This window comes from Bombina bombina, chromosome 10, assembly GCF_027579735.1.
Source record: "Bombina bombina isolate aBomBom1 chromosome 10, aBomBom1.pri, whole genome shotgun sequence".
Classification (NCBI taxonomy): domain Eukaryota; kingdom Metazoa; phylum Chordata; class Amphibia; order Anura; family Bombinatoridae; genus Bombina; species Bombina bombina.
In genome coordinates this window covers 37345814-37372691 of record NC_069508.1, presented here as the reverse complement: position 1 = coordinate 37372691, position 26878 = coordinate 37345814, and the positions used below count along the sequence as shown (strand labels likewise).

General features: G+C 40.3%; 1 protein-coding gene across 2 annotated transcripts in view; it reads left to right on the top strand.

Moving 5' to 3' along the window:
- ABL2 (ABL proto-oncogene 2, non-receptor tyrosine kinase) overlaps positions 1 to 26878 on the top strand; it is a 162900-nt gene that overhangs the window by 134262 nt on the left and 1760 nt on the right. Inside the window, exons 5-11 of one of the 2 annotated variants that reach the window (XM_053693962.1) lie at positions 11408 to 11492; positions 11588 to 11765; positions 13260 to 13444; positions 24766 to 24918; positions 25360 to 25449; positions 25562 to 25735; positions 25917 to 26878. The exon at positions 25917 to 26878 is cut by the window's right edge and continues 1760 nt beyond it. In XM_053693962.1, the coding sequence (XP_053549937.1) occupies positions 11408 to 11492; positions 11588 to 11765; positions 13260 to 13444; positions 24766 to 24918; positions 25360 to 25449; positions 25562 to 25735; positions 25917 to 26878 (1827 nt within the window). Of the gene's footprint in view, positions 1 to 11407; positions 11493 to 11587; positions 11766 to 13259; positions 13445 to 24765; positions 24919 to 25359; positions 25450 to 25550; positions 25736 to 25916 lie in introns of those variants that run through there. The other variant, XM_053693964.1, reaches the window with a different exon arrangement.

Sequence of the window (26878 nt, the reverse complement as noted above, 5' to 3'; positions counted from 1 at the left end):
ACTCCTTTTATCTGTATCTGTATCGAATCTAGGGTAATAGCCTTGAAAGGGGGTTATGGAACAGGGGTGCTGCACTTGTGTGAGATGAGGCTCTGTCAGTGTGGAACAGTTAGAGAGATTGAGGCGGGCTTTTTTGGCGCATCTCTCGCTCAGTGCAGGGGCAGTCCTGCATGGCACTCCATGTGACTGGGTGTGGCCTCAGTAACTTCCTCTTTCTCGACCTGTGTTCGGAGGAGACGGAAAGCTGTTTCTTGTATTCCGGGTCATAGGAGGTGGTGAGTGCCCCGACCACTGGGATATAAAGTATTTAGTACGACTGAGCCGTCCACCTCTGAGGGTTCTTGGTCCCTCAAGGTGCGTTCCCTACAAGCATCTCCGATTACACAAGCAGTTTCCCAGGGCACTACTAACTTTCCTGCGGGAGGGGCCCTTTGGCCTCCAGACTTTGCCAATCAGTTGCCGACAGCGGTTTCTGCGGCCATAAATGCAATGCCTCGTCCTACTAAGCGCAAGCGGAAGGTGCGGCACTGCTATCCATTAAGGGGGTCTTCGACTCCGCTGGATATCTCAGACAGATTATCCGCTGAGGACAATTCCGACTTATCCGAGTATGTCGCTTCTGGGTTGGAATCGGCTACTTCTAGGCCTCCGTCCAAGGTGGAACCAGATTTCAAATTTAAGATGGAGCATTTGCGTTTCCTGCTGAAGAAAGTGCTTGCTACGCTTGAGGTTCCGGAATCAAAACTCCCGGAGGAACCTTTGATCCCTAAACTAGATAGGGTTTACGACGGCAGGGTAGTGCCTTATTATTCTATTGTGAAAAGAAACTCAGACTTCTTGTCAACAGCTGCTATACTTCTCCTAGTTTCTGTGGCTGGCAAGGTAACCAGAGCTCGTTAGAATCGTTCCGTTCTTCCGGATTTACTGTTTTTTTTTTTTTGCTGTTTAGTTTCTGGGTGATGGCAGCGTGTAGCTGATGGTACCATCAGCTAAACGCTGTCATCACCCAGAAACTAAATGGCAAAAAACCTGGTAAATCTGGAAGAACGGAACGATTCTAACGAGCTCCAGTTACCTTGCCAGCCACAGAAATTAGGAGAAGTATAGCGGCTGTTGACATGAAGTCAGTGAGTTTCTTTTCACAAGGAGAGAAGGTGGATGCAGACCAGCATTACCCATAGGAGGGTTTGAATCTCTAATCCCATTGTCCGGTAAAATGGAGACTGGATGACACAGGGCTCCATCGGAACTATCCACCTGGGGGAAAGCATCTTATCGAAACAGTGCACTGTTTACAGGAAGGAGAACAAAGGAAAGAAAAAAAAAATGTATGTAAATAAACACACAGCGTTTTAAACAGCCAATATTAACATATGGTTTTAAATGAACTACCACCCACTGCCAATAAAAAATATCGTAAGATAAGCAAATACCGTTTCTTAGAATGAAAACCTGGGAAGCCACACCATAGAGATACCTTTAAAAAAGGATATCGTATTATATATTTTTTGACATTTTATTCTTTGTCCTAAGGCAATCTAATTATATTGAAGGAGATGGTATATAATATCTAAACAAAATTGCATAATCATTCCTAACGAGACATTGCCTAATAGAACAAGCCAAAGTGGTTAAATATTTCTAACGGGACACTGTCAAATATTGTATTATAAAAGATTGTGTTACACTGTGTCTCAATGCAATATATATTTTTTTGGATAACGTGTAGCAAGTAAAGTTACCATTTGAGAAGGTTTTAAGAATAAAGTCTCAAAGGACACATCACCTATACAGACACCGGTGTCTCTTAAGTATTTTTTAGAAGAGAGTATATGTTTTTTAAAGATTGTCATAAGATTGTCTATTATAAATAAAATAGTCTTTATGTGGATTACAATAACCTAGCCGTGTAGCAATATGAGTGTATCTTTAAGAGGTTAGAGTAAAAGTATCGAAGCAGGTAATCCAATTACCCTATATGAAGTGATATGACAAAGTGAACACATGGAATAAGGAGAAAAGTGAAAAGCAATATACATATGTATTTATAACATTACTTTTTACGTATAAATTAAACATTGAAACAAGGGGAAAATAAGGAAAAATCAATATACACACGTATTTGTAACTTCATTTCCACCTGTAATATAAATATTATATTATAAAGAAATATTAGTAATAATAAATAAGAAACGTATATACATATTCTAAACTGTGCTCAATAGGAATCTGCAAGTACGTTGTGCCACCTTATATATTGTATGTCTATTTCTATAAACCAGTGGGATAAGTTTATTAAAGGTGAGCAAGATTCCTCCATTGATCAGGACAAGTAATAAATTCTTTTTCACGATTCTATTGCAAGCTACCCAGATACGGGTCGCGATCCAGGGATCCCTGGGCGGAACTGATAGACGCCTTGGCGGTACCCTGGGATTTCAGCCTAATCTACATATTTCCACCGTTGCCTCTTCTACCCCGAGTAGTGGCCCACATCAAGCAGGAGCAAACTTCGGCTATTCTAATTGCTCCGTTGTGGCCGCGGAGGACGTGGTTTGCGGATCTAGTGGCGATGTCGTCATATCCACCGTGGAAGTTACCTTGTCGCAAGGATCTGCTAGTTCAAGGTCCTTTTCTACATCAAAATCTCGATTCTCTGAGGCTGACTGCATGGTGATTGAACACCTAGTCTTAGCCAAAAGAGGTCTTTTGGAGAGAGTGATCGACACTCTCGTCCAGGCCAGGAAGCCGGTCACTAGACACATCTACCTCAAGGTGTGGAGGACCTACTTGTCCTGGTGTGAGGATCGAGGATACCCATGGCACAAGGTCAAAGTATCCAGGATTTTGGCCTTTCTCCAGGATGGACTGGATAAGGGTCTTGCCGCCAGTTCCCTAAGGGGAAAGATCTCGGCTTTATCAGTACTGTTGCATAAGAAGCTGGCGGAGCTTCCTGACATTCAGTCCTTCGTTCAGGCTCTGGTTAGGATTAGACTGGTCTACAGGAATCTGGCTCTTCCCTGGAGCTTAAACTTGGTGCTTAAGGTTTTGCAGAGGACTCTGAGGCTATGCATGCCCTGGTCATTGAGATTCTCTCATGGAAGGTCCGGTTATTGGCTATTGCATCGGTACGCAGAGTCTGAGTTGGTGGCCTTGCAATTTGAGCCTCCTTACTTAGTTTTTCATGCTGACAAAGCCGTTCTGCGAACCGGTTTATGATTTCTTCCTAAAGTAGTGTTGAGTCGTAACATTTAACCAGGAAATAGTGGTTCCTTCCTTGTGTCCTAACCCTTCCACTTCGAAGGAGAGGTTACTTCAAAATCTGGATGTGGTTCGAGCCTTGAAGTTTTATCTTCAAGCCCCGAAGGAGTTCAGACAGACTTCGTCTTTATTTGTTGTGTACTCTGGAAAACGCAGAGGGCCTCTGCAATTTCTCTTTTTGGTTGAGGCGTATGATCCGTCTGGCTTATGAGACAGCGGGACACAAGCATCCTAAGAGGATTACAGCTCACTCGACTAGAGCTGTGGCGTCTTCTTGGGCCTTTTAGAATGAGGCTTCTATGGAGCAGATTTGTAAGGCGGCCACTTGGTCATCCTTACATACGTTTGCAAAATTTTACAAATTTGACATTTTTGCTTCTGGGAGAAAGGTTCTGCAGGCTGTGGTGCTCTCAGTATAGGGTTAGCCTCCTTTACCCTCCTGTTTTCTTCATTCAGTGTCCTCTAGAGCTTGGGTATTTGTTCCCACAAGTGATGAATGAAGCAGTGGACTCTCCTCCCCTTTAGATGGAAAACATAAATTATGCTTACCTGATCATTTAATTTCTATCGTGGGGAGCAGAGTCCACTGCACCTGCCCGTTCTTCGGTGGGCGTACCTAAATTTATTTTTGTTCTTCTGGCACCATTTATACCCTGACATTTCTCCTACTGTTCCTTGTTCCTTGGCAGAATGACTGGGGAATGAGGGAAGTGGGAGTATTTAAGCCTTTGGCTGGGGTATCTTTGCCTCCTCCTGGTGTGGTGGCCAGGTTCTTATTTCCCACAAGTGATGACTGAAGCAGTGGACTCTCCTCCCCACAATGGTAATGAAATTATCAGGTAAGCATAATTTTTTTTTTTTTTTTTTTTTTACAAATTTTTTCTTAGATAATAAAGGAGTTGAGCATTTTTATTATTCTTGGCTTAAAGGGAAATTAAACCCAAAAATGTTCTTTTGTGTTTCAGACAGAGCATACAAGTTTTAAAAAGTTTCTATTAAGCTAAAAAAGAAAGAGGCAGCGCTAAAAAGCACGGAAAAAAGGGGATATTTATATATTTAGGATAATGTTTAATCAATGATAGATTGAGACAAAAATATAAAAATGAATCAGAGGCTGGAGAAATCTTATGTTGATAAACTGATACAATTTAATATGTACAAGAACGACACAAAATGATATAAAATGTGGCGGGACGTCTACCTGAATGAATTAAAGAACTATAAAATAACAGTATCTGGTCTAACCTACTTACAGGAGTAAAGTGGTAGAAAAAAAGGGTAAATCTATCTGTACATTAACCCATTACAAAATGGAATCCATGATAAAAAGCCAAAGTCTTTCCAATAAAGTAGGCGTATATACTGTATCTCAATCTCTAATAAAGTATCGATCACTATTAACAGATGATGTCTGTATTTTAGCGGACAATGCCACTGGTATAGCAATACCTTAACTTCGGATAGTGGATCACAGGGATGCAGTTAGTTGTTGAAATCCTCTCAATGGCTCTAACCACGTCCAGGAGGATTGTTAGCTTCCAACCACTGTGTGGGCAATCACGTGACTTGTCTGACGTCACGTGGGGTTAAAGGTTGATGGTGTCTCCAGTATTTCTTTAGCGCTACAGTTGAAGATATAAAGATGGAAAAAAAAAACTCTATCAGAGGTATGATGATCTCCTTGTACTTCAATTCATACAAGATGTTAGTGTAGATCGCTTCCCTCCGTTTTTTGTAAAAACTCCACAGGGAGGGCAGTAAAGTGATCCAGTGGGATCTCGTGTAGATAAGCAGTGACAGGAAGTGTCCTAGTCGGTCTCTGTCTACGTGTTTCGTCGCAAGCTGGGCTTTATCAAGACTTATTCTAGTCTGTCACTGAACTTCTTTTTAAATAGGCCTCCCATGTTTCTGATTGGTGGTTCAATTGTCATTGTTAAGGTGGTGTTAAAACAACATAACGGGGGCATCCGGGCGGCGGCCATCTTGCAGGTCGCACTGAGCTTCAGCTCTTCAAGTTCTCTCTATTGTTTCTCAACTTAACTTTACATTTTTAGCAATACCTTTGCTAAAATAGTCGAGAGGCTTGCCTGAAGAGGTCTGCATTCCAGATATAGGGTTTTGGATAGCGACCGGGCTTACATGCCCTCAGTACCGGACTTATCATTGTGAGGCCTTCCCATACAATAGAAGCCTCAGCCTGCCACCACAACTAGCTGTGCCTTAAGTGCGCAGTCTCAACCTACTATGGCTGTAACCCAAGAGGAAATCCTCTCAACTATGCAAAAATGCTTAGTGGTGTTTGAGCTAGAGATGGTGGCTAAGTTTGAAAGCTTCTCATGTCTAGCTAAGACTATGGTGATACAGTGTAATACTTTCAGAGCGGAAGTAGAGGGAGATGCCATCTCATCTATGTTAGGAGTGCATCTACCTATATGTCTTGGGTAAACAACGGCAGAAGATCACCTGGAACCTAACCCACCGGTCTCTTTTGTCAGTACTCGCATGCTGAGCAATGACCCTGAGGGCACGACTGGCCCTCTATTCCGTGAGGACAGATCCATATGCAAGGGTGAAGGAGCTTACATGGGAGACGCAGCCCTGAATGCATGTGGGAATCACGGGGATCAACAGCCGAACGGGACATCACCCCCTGCGGAGCGGAGAAGATGTCTATCAGAAATGCTGCCCCTCCTGTCGCTGCAGTCTGCCTCCCTGCATTACCTACTTCAATGGTGAGAGTTTCACTGCTCTGCTTTACTTGCTGGGGCCAGGCGCTACTAGGGATCGCATTTAGCTTGGCCGTTAGATCTGCACTTTGCTTGGAAGGTCCCCGAGACATGCAAGTCAGCCCTCCCAAAAGAACTGGTGTCGGCTAAGAGATTGAATAAACTGGTATACTTATGGCTTCCAGCATTGGGAGTTATCACTTTGTTTAGACTCGGACTCTTGCAATTTTTCAGAGAAGTATAACCATAATTGCTTCCGCTGTAAGATATACACCCTTCCTTAAAGTTAGCGAGATTAAACCCATGATTATTTATGCCAGTATTTCCAGGTTCTGGTTATGTGCATGATGTTGTTATTTTTAATGACAGATGTCCAAATCTGGGAAGTGCATATGATTAGGTCTATTTCCTAAATGTTTGTAGACGTTCCCCTTTTATGTGTTAATGTACTAAATTTATATAGATACTTAAAATTTCACTCCTTTAGACTCTGAAAACAGCATTTGTTCCCTATGTTGGGTTGGTCCTCACTGATTAACATATATTTTTCTATTTCACAGTCATTGTTATTCCAAGACTCATTAACCTCAATAGCTTATCTTGTTATGTTTATTTCAAGGTCCAAAAGAGACCGTGTGTTGCATTAGAGTACCTCAAACAAGCCATCTTGCTCCCATGTGTCCATGAGTGGCCTGTTGAGCATTGTAGAGGTGTTTTTATTTATTGACTATAAAATATAAAACTGAAGTTTCAGAGGCTCATACTATATTATTTACCTGAAATTATGTATATTTTGCCATTTACTTACTGTTGTATTATATTCTATGCGAAATATGGTATTTATTTCTGTCTGTTTATCGCTATGCAAAACCTCAATAAAAAGATTTATTATAAAAATAAATAAATAAACACAACATAACGGACATGTCAGAATGTCAAACTTTTCAATACAAAGTGGAAATTGGAAAATGCATTATACAAAAGTCCGGATTTATATATAATTATATGCACAATCTTTATATTCCTTATTTTTCCTTGGTTTGAAATAGAATGTACACAAAAAGGACTTAAACATACATTGCTAAAAATATAAAGTGCTTAGTTAAATCACATTTATATAGTAAAAAACATAAGGTAAATATGAGTAATTATCAAAAGGTCCAAGAAAAATGTATCAAACTATACGATTTCTTCAACGAGAGGGTTAAAATGCCTCTTTAATTATCATAATAAATAAAGAGAGATCGAACTCGGAATTTATACCTGATCTACCTCTTTAAAATGGGTGGAGGTCACTGTTCCTAGTGGTAGATGCGGACAACTTTATCCATTATAGAAGTTGCCATTTGGGACGATGGAAGGATAATATCCCTAAGGAACAGTACATACGTATAAAAAGGAATTGTTCAAAAACTACGGACTATCAGAAACAAATAGAAATCCTTAAAAAAAAAAGTTCAGAGAGAGGTTACAATCCAGAAATTATGTCAAAAGCAAAATTGGAAGTAGAAAAAATAGACAGGAAAAGTCTTCGGACATATAAAGACAAAAATAAAAATCTAAATATGGAGATGGTACCAAAATTGAAGTTCCATTTATCGCTGATTTTAATATGGATAATGTTTTAATTAAAAAAAACAAAAACATTGGCACCTTATCCAAACTGATCATGTGATAGGAGAAAAGATTCCAGACCATCTAAATATAATTTATAGAAGAGCTAGGAACATAAAAAGCATGCTAGCTCCAAGTGAAATGAAAGAAGTCAAAAAATATGAAACAAACGAACTTGGTGGGTAAAAGGATTTTTCCCATGTTTTGGATGTAGGGCTTGTAAACACAGTAACAAAATGAAAGACATTCAATCTACTACTAATAAATTTAATCTCAGCATTAAAGACACAATCAGATGCCAAGATAGATATGTAATTTATTTCATTGAGTGTTCTTGCAAACTATTTTACATCGGAGAAACGACAAGGACACTGCAAGAGAGGATTAGGGAACACCTCTCCTGTATAGATAGAGGGAATATGGACACTCATCTTTATACCCATTTTAGAGAGGTTCATGACAATAATGTAAAGCATTTTAAATACTGGGGTGTGATGAAATTAAAACCTAATTGGAGAGGGGGGTAATATGGAACAGCACCTCCTAAAAATGGACACCTACACACCCCTGTTAAAATGTCAAGTTTCTGTGATGTAAAAAAAATTAGACAAAGATAAATCATTTCAGAACTTTTTGCACCTTTAATGTCAACTATAAACTGTACAACTCAATTGCAAAACAAACTGAAATATTTAAGGTGGAGGGAAGTAAACAAAAAAATCTAAAATGTGGTTGCATAAGTGTGCACACCCTCTTATAACTGGGGATGTAGCTGTGTTCAGAATTAAGCAATCACATTCAAAATCATGTTAAATAGGAGTCAGTACACACCTGTCATCATTTAAAGTGCCTCTGATTAACCCAAAATAAAGTTCAGCTGCTCTAGTTGTTTTTTCCTGAAATTTACTTAGTCGCATCCTACAGAAAAAGCCATGGTCCGCAGAGAGCTTCTAAAGCATCAGAGGGATCTCATTGTTAAAAGGTATCAGTCAGGAGAACGGTACAAAAGAATTTCCAAGGCATTAGATATACCATGCAACACAGTGAAGACAGTCATCATCAAGTGAAGAAAATATGGCACAACAGTGACAGTACCAAGAACTGGATGTCCCTCCAAAATTGATGAAAAGACGAGAAGAAAACTGGTCTGGGAGGCTACCAAGAGGCCTACAGCAACATTAAAGGGGCTGTAGGAATATTTGGCAAGTACTGGCTGTGTAGTACAACTATCTCCCGTATTCTTCATATGTTTGGGGTAGACGGCAAGACGGAAGCCTTTTCTTACGAAGAAAAACATCCAAGCCCAGATAAATTTAGCAAAAACACATCTGAAGTCTCTCAAAAGCATGTAAGAAAAGGTGTTATGGTCTGATGAAACCAAGGTTGAACTTTTTGGCCATAATTCCAAAAGATATGTTTGGCGCAAAAACACTGCATATCGCCAAAAGAACACCATATCCACAGTGAAACGTGGTGGTGGTAGCATCATGCTTTGGGTCTGTTTTTATTCAGCTGAAACTGGGGCCTTATTCAAGGTAGAGGGAATAATGAACAGTTCTAAAAAAAATTAGCTTTTTATATATATATATATATATATATATATATATATATTTCTCTTTTTTTAAGTGTGGTTTGTTTTTTGTTTTTAAATGGCATTTTAACCCTCTCGTCGAAGATGATACATTTTTCTTGGACTTTTTGATAAATAGTCATGTTGATCTTATGTTTTTTACTATATAAATGTGATTTAACCAAGCACTTTATATTTTTAGCAATGTATGTTTAAGTCCTTTTGTGTACATGCTGTTTCCAACCAACGAAAAAAGAGCAATATAAAGATTGTGCATATAATTATATATAAATCTGGACTTTTGTATAATGCATTTTATAATTTCCACCTTATATTGAAAAGTTTGACATTCTGACACGTCTGTTATGTTTTAATACCACCTTAACAATGACAATTGAACCACCAATCAGAAACATGGGAGGCCTATTTAAATGGAAGTTCAGTGACACATATGTCTTGATAAAGCCCAGCTTGGGGCGAAACACAGAGACCGACTAGGACACTTCCTGTCACTGCTTTTCTACTCAAGATCCCACTGGATCACTTTACTGCCCACCCTGTGGAGTTTTTACAAATAACGGAGGGAGGCGATCTACACGAACATCTTGGATGAATTGAAGTACAAGGAGATCCCATCATACCTCCTGATACAGAGGTTTTTTCATCTTTATATCCAACTGTAGCGCTACAGAAATGCCGGAGACACCATCAACATTTAACCCCACGTGACGTCAGACAATTGATTGTGATTGCCCACACAGTGGTTGTAACCTTACAATCCTCCTGGATGCGGACAGAGCCGCAGACATGATTCAAACAACTAACTGCATCCCTGTGATCTACTATCCAAAGTTAAGGTATTGCTATACCAGTGGCATTGTCCGCTAAAATACAGACATCATCTGTTATTAGTGATCGATCCTTTATTAGAGCTTGAGATACAGTATATACGCCTACTTTATTGGAAAGACTTTGGCTTTTTATCATAGATTCAGTTTGTAATGGGTTAATGTACAGATAGATTTACCCTTTTTTTCCTACCACTTTACTCCTGTAAGTGGGTTAGACCAGATACTGTTATTTTATAGTTCTTTTATTCACTCAGGTAGACGTCCCACCACATTTTATATCATTTTGTGTCGTTCTTGTACATATTAAATTGTATCAGTTTATCAACATAAGATTTCTCCAGCCTATGATTCATTTTTATATTTTTGCCTCCTAGTCTATCATTGATTAAACATCCTAAATATATAAATATCCCCTTTTTGTTCTGTGCTTTTTAGCGCTGCCTCTTTCTTTTTTAGCTTTGTTCCACTGGTTCTAATCAGAGGGGTTTAACTGAGGTCAGCAGGAATTTTTAGATCTTTAAAGGGACATTAAACACTTTGAGATGGTACTATAAAATGATAAATTGTATATAATAAAACAGCTCTGCAATATACTTTCATTATTTATTTTGTCCTCTTTGCCTGTAATTCCATTCTGAAATTGTGAGCTTTTCAGTTTCAGTTAGAAATGGAAGTGCAGAACTCTGTTAAATCCAGCACAACCATTGGCTGCACACTCTAGTGACCTATTTATAACTGACCCTAATTGGCCACAGCAGAGAAGGTAACACAAGTTACAACATGGCAGCTCCCAGTGTTTTATAGACACTAAAACTTTACACTTATTTTGTCACTTTTTAAACAACTAATGAAACTTTAAAAAATACATCTACATGTTAGTCATGGACTAATCTTTTCTTTGAATGCATCATTCTATCTAGCATGTATTTAGTGTTTAATGTCCCTTTAAGCTCTTGTCATCCTTTCTTCTAAACGTTTTTACTTCTATTATCAAATCTGCTTATTTCCTTTGATATTCTTTGTTAAAGAGATATCTAGGTAGGCATCTGGTGCACTATGTGGCAGGAAATAGTGCTGCCCTCTAGTGCTATTGCAAATGGATAACATTCTCGCAAAGCTGCTGCCATAACGTGCACCCTCCGGAACTTATCTCCATGCTTTTCAACAAAAGATACCAAGAGAACAGAAAAAATTGGTAATAGAAGTAAATTAGAACATTGTTTAAAATTGCATGCTCTGTATGAATCTTGAAAGAAAAAAAACTTTGGGGTTCGTATCCCTTTAAGAACTTTATAATAAACAGAACTTATACGATTTGGTAGCGTTTTTTTTTTTTTACAAAAGAGCGGATGACTGATCTAATAGTGGTTTATGTCACTGTGCAGGAGGACACTATGGAGGTGGAGGAGTTTTTGAAGGAGGCGGCTGTAATGAAAGAGATCAAACACCCTAACCTAGTGCAGCTGCTTGGTAGGTATAGCTAGGTTACATAATGGTGCGTACGGGCCCTGTGCAGAAGCCTTTCTGTGTATGTAATTAGGGATGTTTATTCCTTTGTCTGCCAGGCGTCTGCACCCTGGAGCCCCCATTTTACATTGTAACTGAATATATGAATTATGGGAATTTGCTGGACTATTTGCGAGAATGTAACCGGGAGGAGGTGACGGCAGTGGTGCTGCTTTACATGGCTACGCAGATTTCTTCTGCCATGGAATATTTGGAGAGAAAAAACTTTATCCATCGGTGAGTGGCTTGTTGATCTTTTTGTAAATATAAACTGGTGTGTTTAGAAATAGGGCCTTTTATGTGGTCGCCTATTGGTTGCTTAAGAGCTATTAGAGACTAAATGCTATAAACCACTTACTAGTTAACCTCACCTGTGTTATTCTTTCCTTGTAAACTGTGCGCAGGTTAAGCAAGGGTAAGTAATACTGGACATAAAAAGATTTAAACACATAGTCAGCTCTGGGTTAGGAATACACTGCCAGTCCTTTGCTGAAGATGGCCGCTTAATGGCAGCTATGCTCCGATTGGCTGTGTTCAGCTCCAGACCTGTAATACGTTGCCAGCCTAGTGCTGACTATACTTATGCATTTAACTGATTTTCTGGGGAAATGAACATCTTTTTCCCACAATAGCATAGTAATGTAATGCCCTAGCACATTATCTCCTTGTAAGGATTTGTGTTGCAAACACTGCGTTGCCGATCCTTTTTCAATGTAAACTGCATAAGAGTTTTCCACATGACTTTCCAATTGAAATGCAACATTTCACTAATATTGTCCAACAAAAAAATTAACATTGTGATGTGCAGTAACATTTTGCAAAGTACCTGAAGTTTCTGAATCACCATTGAAATGTGAGCCAACGTGGTGAGGCTATAAAAAAAAATCGGTCTTTGACCATACTGCAGAAACAGAACTGAACCCAGCAATAAAGGCATGTGTATACTGGGTAAGGAACGTGCAGTTACCTCTAAGAGTTCCTTGGCCCTTCCCCAAGCAGAAAATGCTGTGATCTGAGATGTTATCAAAGAAAATGTAGCATGTCCGCTTTACAACGGTTCCCCATATCAGACTGTTTTCTTCAAACAGCACTGTGCTCTGGCTGCATTGTTTAAGTTTTCCTTAACAAAGCGCTGTTTGTAGAGAACAATATGAAGCAGCACTGCATTGATTGATGTGTGGCTCTCAGGGATATTTTCAACCCTGCCCTCTAGTCCTTCCCAGTCTGCAAAGCTGTGACTCCTAAATGTAAGACATTCTTGTGAGCATTGCACCTTTTTTATTACTATACTTTTACCTTATAATTATGTGATGTTAGACCAATAATAAAGGAAACCAATTTAGTCAAGAGACATTTTAAAAATGTAACAATTTTTTTTTTCTCTGCAGCTAATTTGCAATGCAATTTTCAACTGCTTTAATGTATTAATATATTATAAAACGTAAGAAATTGCTATTCCCCAGTTAATCAACGCATTGCAATTGAGCTGGGGTTTTAGTGTAACCTCCTACTTTTAAAAGGACCTGCAGAAAAAGTTTGAATAAAACCAATTTCATTGCAGAAAGTGAAAAAGTATTGTACTTCTGGGGTGATCTCTATAAACCTCCTGGAGTATGAGACAAAACGGTTTAGGTTTCAAGACCATAATTATGCAATTGTCTAATTTTTCTATTTTTTGTTTTGTTTTTTTGAGGATCACATTTTGCAGCATTTTTGTTTCTTCTGTTTTAGGGATCTGGCAGCAAGGAACTGCCTAGTAGGAGAAAATCATGTGGTTAAAGTGGCAGATTTTGGTCTGAGTCGCTTGATGACAGGAGACACGTATACAGCTCATGCTGGCGCCAAATTCCCCATCAAATGGACAGCTCCGGAGAGCCTTGCGTATAACACCTTCTCTATCAAGTCTGATGTCTGGGGTAAGAATAACGGGGGTATCTGCCACATTAGAAACTTTTAAAAGGACACTCAAGTCAAAATAAACTTTTATGATTCAGAAAGAGCAGCAGTTTTAAGACGCTTTCCAATTGACTTCCATTATCAATTTTGCAGTCTTTTTATATTCACACTTTCTGGGGAACAAGATTCTACTGAGCATGTGCACAAGCTCACAGGGTATACGTATACTAGTCTGTGATTGGCTGATGTCTGTCACATGATACACGGGGTCCTGGAAAATGGGATAAAAAATAAATTTGTCAGAAAAAAAATCTACTGCTTATTTGAAATTCAGAGTAGGTGTTAAATCATTGTCTTTTTATTATATACGTATTAATTATCTAATTCTACTGTATTAAGTGGTTTCCTATTTTGACTGGAATATCCCTTAAGATGCTCATTCAAGAAAAACTATGTAAACAGGAAGGTGCTAAAGAAATCACGCTCCCATTGGGTGTTGGGACAGAGGGTTACTAAAATGTTAATTTTCACATGTGCTTAGAGTATACAGACGGATAAGATAAAGGAATGTTTGTGTTTAAATTGAATGTACATTTTGATGCTAACGTGCCTGGTTTTTAAAAATTCGATTAAAAACAGGGGCACTTTTAATTCATCAAAATTTACATTTCACTTGTGTTGTGAAAAAAACCTTACCTTTTAAACTTGACAGCCGCTCCAGCTTCCTCCACCCATCACAAAGCCTCTTCCTGGGTCTAAAATGAGGAATCCGGCTTCCTCCAATCACAGCATTGAATCAGAGACAGATTCCCGGGGGGGGGGGGGAGGCGTGATTGGAGGATGACCCATCCATCATTTCTGACATCAGAAATGGCTTGTGACAACCGGAGGAAGCTGGAGCAGCTGTCATGTTTAAAAGGTAAGTATTTTTTCACAACAGAAATGAAATGTACATTTTGATGAATTAAAGTGCCCCTGTTTTTAATAAATTTTTTATAAACCAGGCACTTTAGCATCAAAATTTACATTCACTTTAAAGAGTGATAACATTATCTCCCTACCAGCTCAACCCATGTGATGGGGTTGTGGTTTCAATCTGAAACAACTTTTTTCATTTATAACAATAAATAAAAAGGAGGAATTTCCCATCATTTGAAACTATGCAGCTTGTATAACAAGCAATTAAGACATTAAGGGAAAACAGATTGTGTAGTGCCATATCCCTTTAGTTGCTAATGTAAAAGGAATACAGTTAATAGCCCAGGGATACAGACGTTTTCCAGACAGAAAGCCCACAGTGCATTTAGATGCCGCCACCTAAGTGCTCCCCAAAACGCAATGAGTTTGTGCCCTGTCAATTGTACGCCATAAAATAAAATATCATGCAGGATTGTTGTCCTAAAATATAATCCCTATATTATTCCATTTCAAGGTAAAGCACCCTTTTGCCTAAATTCTCATATATATTTTTTCTCGTGTATACAACTGACGCCGCTAGTCCTGCAAATAGGAGCACACTGTATAGATTTCATGTGCACACTACAGGGAGTGCAGAATTATTAGGCAAATGAGTATTTTGACCACATCATCCTCTTTATGCATGTTGTCTTACTCCAAGCTGTATAGGCTCGAAAGCCTACTACCAATTAAGCATATTAGGTGATGTGCATCTCTGTAATGAGAAGGGGTGTGGTCTAATGACATCAACACCCTATATCAGGTGTGCATAATTATTAGGCAACTTCCTTTCCTTTGGCAAAATGGGTCAAAAGAAGGACTTGACAGGCTCAGAAAAGTCAAAAATAGTGAGATATCTTGCAGAGGGATGCAGCACTCTTAAAATTGCAAAGCTTCTGAAGCGTGATCATCGAACAATCAAGCGTTTCATTCAAAATAGTCAACAGGGTCGCAAGAAGCGTGTGGAAAAACCAAGGCACAAAATAACTGCCCATGAACTGAGAAAAGTCAAGCGTGCAGCTGCCAAGATGCCACCAGTTTGGCCATATTTCAGAGCTGCAACATCACTGGAGTGCCCAAAAGCACAAGGTGTGCAATACTCAGAGACATGGCCAAGGTAAGAAAGGCTGAAAGACGACCACCACTGAACAAGACACACAAGCTGAAACGTCAAGACTGGGCCAAGAAATATCTCAAGACTGATTTTTCTAAGGTTTTATGGACTGATGAAATGAGAGTGAGTCTTGATGGGCCAGATGGATGGGCCCGTGGCTGGATTGGTAAAGGGCAGAGAGCTCCAGTGCGACTCAGACGCCAGCAAGGTGGAGGTGGAGTACTGGTTTGGGCTGGTATCATCAAAGATGAGCTTGTGGGGCCTTTTCGGGTTGAGGATGGAGTCAAGCTCAACTCCCAGTCCTACTGCCAGTTTCTGGAAGACACCTTCTTCAAGCAGTGGTACAGGAAGAAGTCTGCATCCTTCAAGAAAAACATGATTTTCATGCAGGACAATGCTCCATCACACGCGTCCAAGTACTCCACAGTGTGGCTGGCAAGAAAGGGTATAAAAGAAGAAAATCTAATGACATGGCCTCCTTTTTCACCTGATCTGAACCCCATTGAGAACCTGTGGTCCATCATCAAATGTGAGATTTACAAGGAGGGAAAACAGTACACCTCTCTGAACAGTGTCTGGGAGGCTGTGGTTGCTGCTGCACGCAATGTTGATGGTGAACAGATCAAAACACTGACAGAATCCATGGATGGCAGGCTTTTGAGTATCCTTGCAAAGAAAGGTGGCTATATTGGTCACTGATTTGTTTTTGTTTTGTTTTTGAATGTCAGAAATGTATATTTGTGAATGTTGAGATGTTATATTGGTTTCACTGGTAAAAATAAATAATTGAAATGGGTATATATTTGTTTTTTGTTAAGTTGCCTAATAATTATGCACAGTAATAGTCACCTGCACACACAGATATCCCCCTAAAATAGCTATAACTAAAAACAAACTAAAAACTACTTCCAAAACTATTCAGCTTTGATATTAATGAGTTTTTTGGGTTCATTTGAGAACATGGTGGTTGTTCAATAATAAAATTAATCCTCAAAAATACAACTTGCCTAATAATTCTGCACTCCCTGTATAGATTTCATGCGCACGCTATATAGATTTCATGCGCACGCTATATAGATTTCATGCGCACGCTATATAGATTTCATGCGCACGCTATATAGATTTCATGCGCACGCTATATAGATTTCATGCGCACGCTATATAGATTTCATGCGCACGCTATATAGATTTCATGCGCACGCTATATAGATTTCATGCGCACGCTATATAGATTTAATGCGCACGCTATATAGATTTCATGCGCACGCTATAGATTTCACGTGCACGCTATAGATTTCATGCGCTTACAGAAGGTGGGATAGAGACAAATCACACTGAATCGATCAAATCAAATTGTTACATATTTTTAGCAATGTAACATTTAAAAATGGAGAGCTAGGATTTAGTACAAATATATACATCTTCCATTCAGAATAACCCAACTGCTTAGAGAGACATGCAGCTCAATTTTTTTTTCTTTCATGATTCAGATAAAGCAAGCGATTTTAAACAAATTTCCAATTTACTTCTTTTGTTCTAATTTGCTTCATTCTCTTGGTATCCTTTGTGAAAGGAGCGTCAATGCACCATTGAGAGCTAGCTGAATGCGTTCAATGAGCCAATAACATGAAGCATATATACAGTATATGCAGCTACCAATCGGCAGCACCTGAGCCTACCTATGTATTCTTTTCAACAAAGGATACAAAGAGAATTAGATAACTAAATTAAAAAGTTGTTTAAAATTATATTCTCTATCTCAACCTTGAAAGAAAAATGTGGAGTTCCATGTCCCTGTAATATAAAGAACTTATAATGACACTGACCCTCTCACATATTCCGCCTTCATATGTCTAATTTATTTATTGGTTTTAGAATGTTATTATGTGCCTTTTGTTTTTTGTTGTTTATTTTTGTTTTTTATATGAACAAATAGGTCAGTTTTCTCACTTAAAGGGACAGTCTAGGCCAAAATAAACTTTCAGGATTCAGATAGAGCATGTAATTTTAAACAATTTTCCAATTTACTTTTATCACCAATTTCTCTTGTTAAGTGTATCCAGTCCACGGATCATCCATTACTTGTGGGATATTCTCCTTCCCCAACAGGAAGTTGCAAGAGGATCACCCACAGCAGAGCTGCTATATAGCTCCTCCCCTAACTGCCATACCCAGTCATTCTCTTGCAACTCTCAACAAAGATGGACGTAGTAAGAGGAGAGTGGTGTATTATAGTTAGTTTCTTAACTTCAATCAAAAGTTTATTTTTAAATGGTACCGGAGTGTACTGTTTTATCAAAGGCAGCATTAGAAGAAGAATCTGCCTGTGATTTCTATGATCTTAGCAGAAGTAACTAAGATCCATTGCCGTTCTCACATATTCTTAGGAGTGAGGTAACTTCAGAGAGGGAATGGCGTGCAGGTTTTCCTGCAATAAGGTATGTGCAGTAAACATATTTCTAGGGATGGAACTTGCTAGAAAAATGCTGCTGATACCGGATTAATGTAAGTTAACCCTAAATGCAGTGATTTAATAGCGACTGGTATCAGGCTTATTAACAGAGATACATACTCTTATAAAAGTGTAATATAAAACGTTTGCTGGCATGTTTAATCGTTTTTATATATGCTTTGGTGATAAAGCTTATTGGGGCCTAGTTTTTTCCACATGGCTGGCTTTATTTTTGCTAGAAAGTTTCCTGAGGCTTTTCCACTGTTATAGTATAAAAGTTACAGTTGGTTCAGTTAAAATTACAAACTGTGACATTCAGCTTCACTCAGCAGTCCCCTGCATGTTATAGGACATCTCTGATGGGCTCAAAAGGCTTCAAAAGTAAGAGCTGTGGCAGTTGTTATGACTGTTTAAAAAACATATTTTTCGTTTTGTTAATCTGTTTTTTGTATTAAGGGGTTAATCATCCATTTGCAAATGGGTGCAATGCTCTGCTTACTTGTTACATACACTGTAAAAACTTCGTTAGTGTAACTGCCTTTTTTTCACTGTTATTTCAAATTTTGCCAAAATTTGTTTCTCTTAAAGGCACAGTAACGTTTTTTATATTGCTTGTTAACTTTGTTTAAAGTGTTTTCCAATCTTGCTAGTCTCATTGCTAGTCTGTACAAACATGTCTGACACAGAGGAAACTACTTGCTCATTATGTTTAAAAGCCATGGTGGAGCCCCATAGGAGATTGTGTACTAAATGTATTGATTTCACCTTAATCAGTAAAGATCAGTCTTTATCTATAAAAGAATTGTCACCAGAGGGGTCTGTCGAGGGGGAAGTTATGCCGACTATCTCTCCCCACGTGTCGGACCCTTCGCCTCCCGCTCGAGGGACGCACGCTAATATGGCGCCAAGTACATCAGGGATGCCCATAGCGATTACTTTGCAGGACATGGCTGCAATCATGAATAATACCCTGTCACAGGTATTAGCCAGATTGCCTGAATTGAGAGGCAAGCGCGATAGCTCTAGGGTTAGACGAAATACAGAGCGCGTAAGAGCCATGTCTGATACTGCGTCACAATATGCAGAACCTGAGGACGGAGAGCTTCAGTCTGTGGGTGACGTCTCTGAATCGGGGAGACCTGATTCAGAGATTTCTCATTTTAAATTTAAGCTTGAGAACCTCCGTGTGTTACTTGGGGAGGTATTAGCTGCTCTGAATGACTGTGACACAATTGCAGTCCCAGAGAAATTGTGTAGGCTGGATGAATACTATGCAGTGCCGGTGAGTACTGATGTTTTTCCAATACCTAAAAGGCTTACAGAAATTATTAGTAAGGAGTGGGATAGACCCGGTGTGCCCTTTTCCCCACCTCCTATATTTAGAAAAATGTTTCCAATAGATGCCACTACACGGGACTTATGGCAGACAGTACCTAAGGTGGAGGGAGCAGTTTCTACTTTAGCAAAGCGTACCACTATCCCGGTTGAGGACAGTTGTGCTTTTTCAGATCCAATGGATAAAAAATTAGAGGGTTACCTTAAGAAAATATTTATTCAACAAGGTTTTATTTTACAGCCCCTTGCATGCATTGCGCCTGTCACTGCTGCGGCGGCGGCGTTCTGGTTTGAGGCCCTGGAAGAGGCCATCCATACAGGTCCATTGACTGAAATTATTTACAAGCTTAGAACACTTAAGCTAGCTAACTCATTTGTTTCTGATGCCATTGTTCATTTGACTAAACTAACGGCTAAGAATTCCAGATTCGCCATCCAGGTGCGTAGGGCGCTATGACTTAAATCCTGGTCAGCTGATGTGACTTCAAAGTCTAAATTACTCAACATTCCTTTCAAGGGGCAGACCTTATTCGGGCCTGGTTTGAAAGAAATTATTGCTGACATTACTGGAGGTAAGGGTCATACCCTTCCTCAGGACAGGGCTAAATCAAGGGCCAAACAGTCTAATTTTAGTGCCTTTCGAAATTTCAAGGCAGGTGCAGGATCAGCTCCCTCTACTTCAAAACAAGAGGGAACTTTTCCTCAATCTAAGCAGGCCTGGAAACCTACCCAGTCCTGGAACAAGGGCAAGCAGGCCAGAAAGCCTGCTGCTGCCTCCAAGACAGCATGAAGGAGCGGCCCCCTATCCGACAACGGATCTAGTAGGGGGCAGACTCTCTCTGTTCGCCCAGGCGTGGGCAAGAGATGTTCAGGATCCCTGGGCGTTGGAGATCATATCTCAGGGATATCTTCTGGACTTCAAAGCTTCTCCCCCACAAGGGAGATTTCACCTTTCAAGATTATCTGCAAACCAGATAAAGAAAGAGGCATTCCTAAGCTGCGTGCAAGACCTCCTTGTAATGGGAGTGATCCATCCAGTTCCGCGGACGGAACAAGGACAGGGGTTTTATTCAAATCTGTTTGTGGTTCCCAAAAAAGAGGGAACCTTCAGACCAATTTTGGATCTAAAGATCCTAAACAAATTCCTCAGAGTTCCATCATTCAAGATGGAAACTATTCGAACCATTTTACCCATGATCCAAGAGTATCAGTACATGACCACAGTGGACTTAAAGGATGCCTACCTTCACATTCCGATCCACAAGAATCATCATCGGTTCCTGAGGTTTGCCTTTCTAGACAGGCATTACCAGTTTGTAGCTCTTCCATTCGGGTTGGCTACAGCCCCAAGAATTTTTACAAAGGTTCTGGGCTCACTTCTGGCGGTTCTAAGACCGCGAGGCATAGCGGTGGCTCCTTACCTAGACGACATCCTGATACAGACGTCAAGCTTTCAAATTGCCAAGTCTCATACAGAGATAGTTCTGGCATTTCTGAGGTCGCATGGGTGGAAAGTGAACGAAGAAAAGAGTTCTCTATCTCCTCTCACAAGGGTTTCCTTCCTAGGGACTCTGATAGATTCTATAGAAATTAAAATTTACCTGACGGAGTCCAGGTTATCAAAACTTCTATATGCTTGCCATGTTCTTCACTCCATTCCGCGCCCCACGGTGGCTCAGTGCATGGAAGAAATCGGCTTAATGGTAGCGGCGATGGACATAGTGCCATTTGCGCACCTGCATCTCAGACCGCTGCAATTATGCATGCTCAGTCAGTGGAATGGGGATTACACAGATTTGTCCCCTCTACTAAATCTGGATCAGGAAACCAGAGATTCTCTTCTCTGGTGGTTATCTCGGGTCCATCTGTCCAAAGGTATGACCTTTCGCAGGCCAGATTGGACCATTGTAACAACAGACGCCAGCCTTCTAGGTTGGGGTGCAGTCTGGAACTCCCTGAAGGCTCAGGGTTCATGGACTCAGGAGGAGAAACTCCTCCCAATAAATATTCTGGAGTTAAGAGCAATATTCAATGCTCTTCTAGCTTGGCCTCAGTTAGCAACACTGACGTTCATCAGATTTCAGTCGGACAACATCACGACTGTGGCTTACATCATCCATCAAGGGGGGACCAGGAGTTCCCTAGCGATGTCAGAAGTCTCCAAGATAATTCGCTGGGCAGAGACTCACTCTTGCCACCTATCAGCGATCCATATCCCAGGGGTAGAGAACTGGGAGGCGGATTTTCTAAGTCGTCAGACTTTTCATCCGGGGGAGTGGGAACTCCATCCGGAGGCGTTTGCTCAATTGGTTCTCTGTTGGGGCAAACCAGAACTGGATCTCATGGCGTCTCGCCAGAACGCCAAGCTTCCTTGTTACGGATCCAGGTCCAGGGACCCAGAAGCGGCACTGATAGATGCTCTAGCAGCGCCTTGGTTCTTCAACCTGGCCTATGTGTTTCAACCGTTTCCTCTGCTCCCTCGTCTGATTGCCAAAATCAAACAGGAGAGAGCATCGGTGATATTGATAGCGCCTGCGTGGCCACACAGGACCTGGTATGCAGACCTAGTGGACATGTCATCCTTTCCACCATGGACTCTGCCTCTGAGACAAGACCTTCTAATACAAGGTCCTTTCAATCATCCGAATCTACTTTCTCTGAGACTGACTGCATGGAGATTGAACGCTTGATCCTATCAAAGCGTGGCTTCTCCGAGTCAGTAATTGATACCTTAATACAGGCACGAAAGCCTGTCACCAGGAAAATTTACCACAAGATTTGGCGTAAATATCTTCATTGGTGTGAATCCAAGAATTACTCATGGAGTAGGGTTAGGATTCCTAGGATATTGTCCTTCCTCCAAGAGGGTTTGGAAAAAGGACTATCATCTAGTTCTTTAAAGGGACAGATTTCTGCTCTGTCTATTCTTTTACACAAGCGTCTGGCAGAAGTTCCAGACGTTCAGGCATTTTGTCAGGTTTTAGTTAGAATTAAGCCTGTGTTTAAACCTGTTGCTCCCCCATGGAGCTTAAACTTGGTTCTTAAAGTTCTTCAAGGGGTTCCGTTTGAACCCCTTCATTCTATTGATATTAAACTTCTATCATGGAAAGTTCTTTTTCTGATGGCTATTTCCTCGGCTCGAAGAGTCTCGGAGTTATCTGCCTTACATTGTGATTCTCCTTATCTGATCTTTCATTCAGATAAAGTAGTTCTGCGTACAAAACCTGGGTTTTTACCTAAGGTGGTTTCTAACAAGAATATCAATCAAGAGATTGTTGTTCCATCATTATGCCCTAATCCTTCTTCAAAGAAGGAACGTCTTTTGCATAATCTAGACGTAGTCCGTGCATTGAAGTTTTTACTTGCAGGCTACTAAAGATTTTCGCCAAACATCTCACCTGTTTGTTATTTACTCTGGACAGAGGAGAGGTCAAAAGGCCTCTGCAACCTCTTTCTTTTTGGCTTTGGAGTATAATCCGTTTAGCATATGAGACTGCTGGACAGCAGCCCCCTGAAAGAATTACAGCTCATTCTACTAGAGCTGTGGCTTCTACCTGGGCCTTTAAAAATGAGGCCTCTGTTGAACAGATTTGCAAGGCTGCGACTTGGTCTTCGCTTCATACCTTTTCAAAATTTTACAAATTTGATACTTTTGCTTCTTCGGAGTCTGTTTTTGGGAGAAAGGTTCTACAGGCAGTGGTTCCTTCCGTTTAAGTTCCTGCCTTGTCCCTCCCATCATCCGTGTACTTAAGCTTTGGTATTGGTATCCCACAAGTAATGGATGATCCGTGGACTGGATACACTTAACAAGAGAAAACATAATTTACGCTTACCTGATAAATTTATTTCTCTTGTAGTGTATCCAGTCCACGGCCCGCCCTGTCCTTTTAAGGCAGGTCTAAATTTTAATTAAACTTCAGTCACCACTGCACCCTATGGTTTCTCCTTTCTCGGCTTGTTTCGGTCGAATGACTGGATATGGCACTTAGGGGAGGAGCTATATAGCAGCTCTGCTGTGGGTGATCCTCTTGCAACTTCCTGTTGGGGAAGGAGAATATCCCACAAGTAATGGATGATCCGTGGACTGGATACACTACAAGAGAAATAAATTTATCAGGTAAGCATAAATTATGTTTTTGCTTTGTTCTCTTGGTATTCTTAGTTGAAAGCTTAACCTAGGAGGTTCACATGCTAATTTCTTAGACCTTGAAGCCCACCTCTTTCAGATTGCATTTTAACAGTTTTTCACCACTAGAGGGTGTTAGTTCACGTATTTCATATAGATAACACTGTGCTCGTGCACGAGAAGTTATCTGGGAGCTGGCACTGATTGGCTAGACTGCAAGTCTGTCAAAAGAACTGAAAAAGGGGCAGTTTGCAGAGGCTTAGATACAAGATAATCACAGAGGTAAAAAGTGTATTAATATAACAGTGCTGGTTATGCAAAACTGGGGAATGGATAATAAAGGGATTATCTATCTTTTAAAACAATAAAAATTCTGGTGTAGACTGTCCCTTTAATCTGCAGAATTATTGTCAGCAGAACATGAGTTTAAAAAAAAAAAACAGTCCTGCACAGGTTTTTAAAGCTCAGTGTTTGCTTTTACTAAAATCTGTGCATTTGCCTTAAAGGGGCAGTCTACTCCAATTGTTTTATTGTTTAAAAAGATAGATAATCCCTTTATTACCCATTCCACAGCTTTGCATAACCAACACAGTTATAGTAATATACCTCTGTGATTGCCTTGTAGCTAAGCCTCTGCAGACTGCCCCCTTATTTTAGTTCCTTTGACAGACTTGCATTTTAGCCAATCAGTGCTGACTAATAAATAACTTCACGGGAGTGAGCATAATTAATTTATATGACACGCATGAATTGGCATTATTTAGCTGTGAATAACTGTCAAAATGCACTAAGATAAGAGGCGGCCTTCACAGACTTAGGTAGGTTTATATGCTAATTTCTAGCTTTAGCTTTCAACAAAGAATACCAAGAGAACAAAGCATATTTGATGATAAAAGTAAATCGGATAGTTTTTAGCTTTCAACAAAGAATACCAAGAGGACAAAGCAAATTTTATGATAAAAGTAAATTGGATAGTTGTTTAACCCCTTAATGACCTGCTTCGTAGCTGTACATTGTTGGTCTTTCTAGCGGGGTTGCTTTTTTATAGAGCGGTCTCGCTATTTTAGGGAGCGGGAGGGAGGGTGTAATAGCAAAACCCATGCTATTAAAAGAAGACAAGCCCTTAACGACCAGCGACATACAAGGTCGTGGTCGTTAAAGGGTTAAAATTACATGCCCTATCTGAATTATTAAAGTTACATTTTGACTAGACTGTCCCTTTAATGTAGTACATCTATCCAGATCTGATTTTCTAATGTTTTTAAACCAATCTCATCATATTCTTACTACAAATCTGCAAGTGTTTGAAAATATTTTGTCTCCAAGCTGAGCTATTCCTTTGTGTGTTTCTTTACAGCTTTTGGGGTGCTGCTGTGGGAAATCGCAACCTATGGTATGTCCCCTTATCCTGGTATAGACCTTTCACAGGTGTACGACTTGTTGGAGAAGGGGTATCGTATGGAACAGCCAGAAGGGTGCCCACCAAAAGTTTATGAGCTGATGCGAGCATGTGAGTACACGCATATACATGTATTTAACCGGTCTGCAAGGGTTAAATACCTGTTTGTTAATATAATTTGTTTAATAATAATAAAATAGTTACTATTATACTTTATATAGCGCCAACATATTCCGCAGCGCTGTCCATGGTTACAATTTGTTTAAATTAAACAATGATACAAAACTTGTAACAGACAAGACGAAATTTGACAAACAAATAGAGGAGGAATTGAGGGTCCTATTCCTGTGGGAACTTACTATCTAGAAGGGTGGGGGGTGAGAAACAGGACGTGAGGACTGCAAGGGTGAGAATGATTTTAATACACAGATGAGGGCAATTATTCGATAAGTGAAATTAATTTGCAGTAACAGTTTCTCTTTAGCTTTTATTGTAGAAGAAACTCTCAATGGGCTTTCTGGTTCATACCTGACATCAAAATCTTTGTTTCAGGCTGGCAGTGGAATCCTGCAGAGAGACCTTCCTTTGCTGAGACACACCAAGCCTTTGAGACCATGTTCCATGATTCCAATATTAATGAAGGTAAAGTTGTGATTTGACTTGAAGGTCTTGACTATATAACATGATCATCTCCTAATCTGTAAAATATTAGTCCTTGAAACATTCTATTTTACTGATCATAGTTCTGTTCTAGAGGTTGCAGAGGAGTTGGGGCGCACTGCGGCATCCTCTTCATCAGCATCATATCAAAGTCGCCTCCCCATGTTGCCATCCAAATCCCGCACTTTGAAGAAAAAGGCAGAGAACAAGGAGAACATTGAGGGGACTGGAGATTCTTCAGATACCTCAACCTCCAGTACTGCACCAGGTAATTAGCTTATATAGCTTGCTTCTCTTTAACTAGAAAGCTTTGACTTATTATATCGGTGTAAAGCATAACGTTCTTGTATTGAAAATTTTAAATGTGAAGTCAAAATTTCTAGTGTTGGCCAATTAGGTTTACATGTTTTTGTTTAAATATTCTTTTCTTTTTCCCCCCCGTTCTTTAGGATTACTACGTGGTTCTCCTGGAGCCAGTAGCTCCCCAGCTCTTCCACGCAAGCAAAGAGACAAATCTCCAAGTAGCCTTCTGGGTGATACTAAGGAAACCACATTTACACGTGACCGCAAAGGAGGCTTTTTCAGTTCTTTTATGAAAAAGAAAAGCGCCCCACAGCCTCCCAAACGCAGCAGCTCTTTTCGTGAGATGGAGAACCAGCCTCACAAAAGGCCGGAGCTAACTGGAGAACTTAACTCTTTTCAGCAGCATGATTGTCTAGAGTCTCCGGCATCCCCTGGATCACAAAAGTGCTACGGTGGTCTATCCCAGCATAGCTTTCCAGAAGAAGATAACAATGGAGGAGTGAGTGGTGGCTGGACAAGCATATCTGGTTTCTTCACTCCTCGCCTAATAAAGAAGACATTTGGGCTGAGAACTGGAAAATCCAGTAGCAATGAGGAGCAAGCCAAGCCTTTCCCCAGGTCTAATTCCACCTCTTCTATGACTCCTGTGGTTCCTGACCTTGACAGAATGTCCATGACACTTCCTAGAAATTGCCACCGGACTAAAGTCCAGCTGGACCGTGCTGCTTCTGTTACATCTCAACCAGACGAAAGCCAACAAGATCGACCCAGGACTGCGCTGGAGACAGTGCCTCCCCAGCCGGTCAGGGAAAAGGTAAAGCCCAAAATGCTTCCACGAACAGGAGTAAGTGAGAGAAATGGTGGTCTGCGACCAGATGAGAGGTCATCTCCCAGCAAACATACTGGAGGTGCCACATCATCCTTTCCTACAGCAGCCCACAACCACAAAGTGCCCGTTCTCATATCCCCTTCACCAAGAAATGCACCTGCAGAGGTGCAACTGGTGGGAATGGACTCCTTAGGACACACCTTTAAACTGCTTCAAGAACATGGGACATCACATGCTTCAGAGAAAGACCGTCCCTCCCACCGGAGGCTAAAGCCAAAG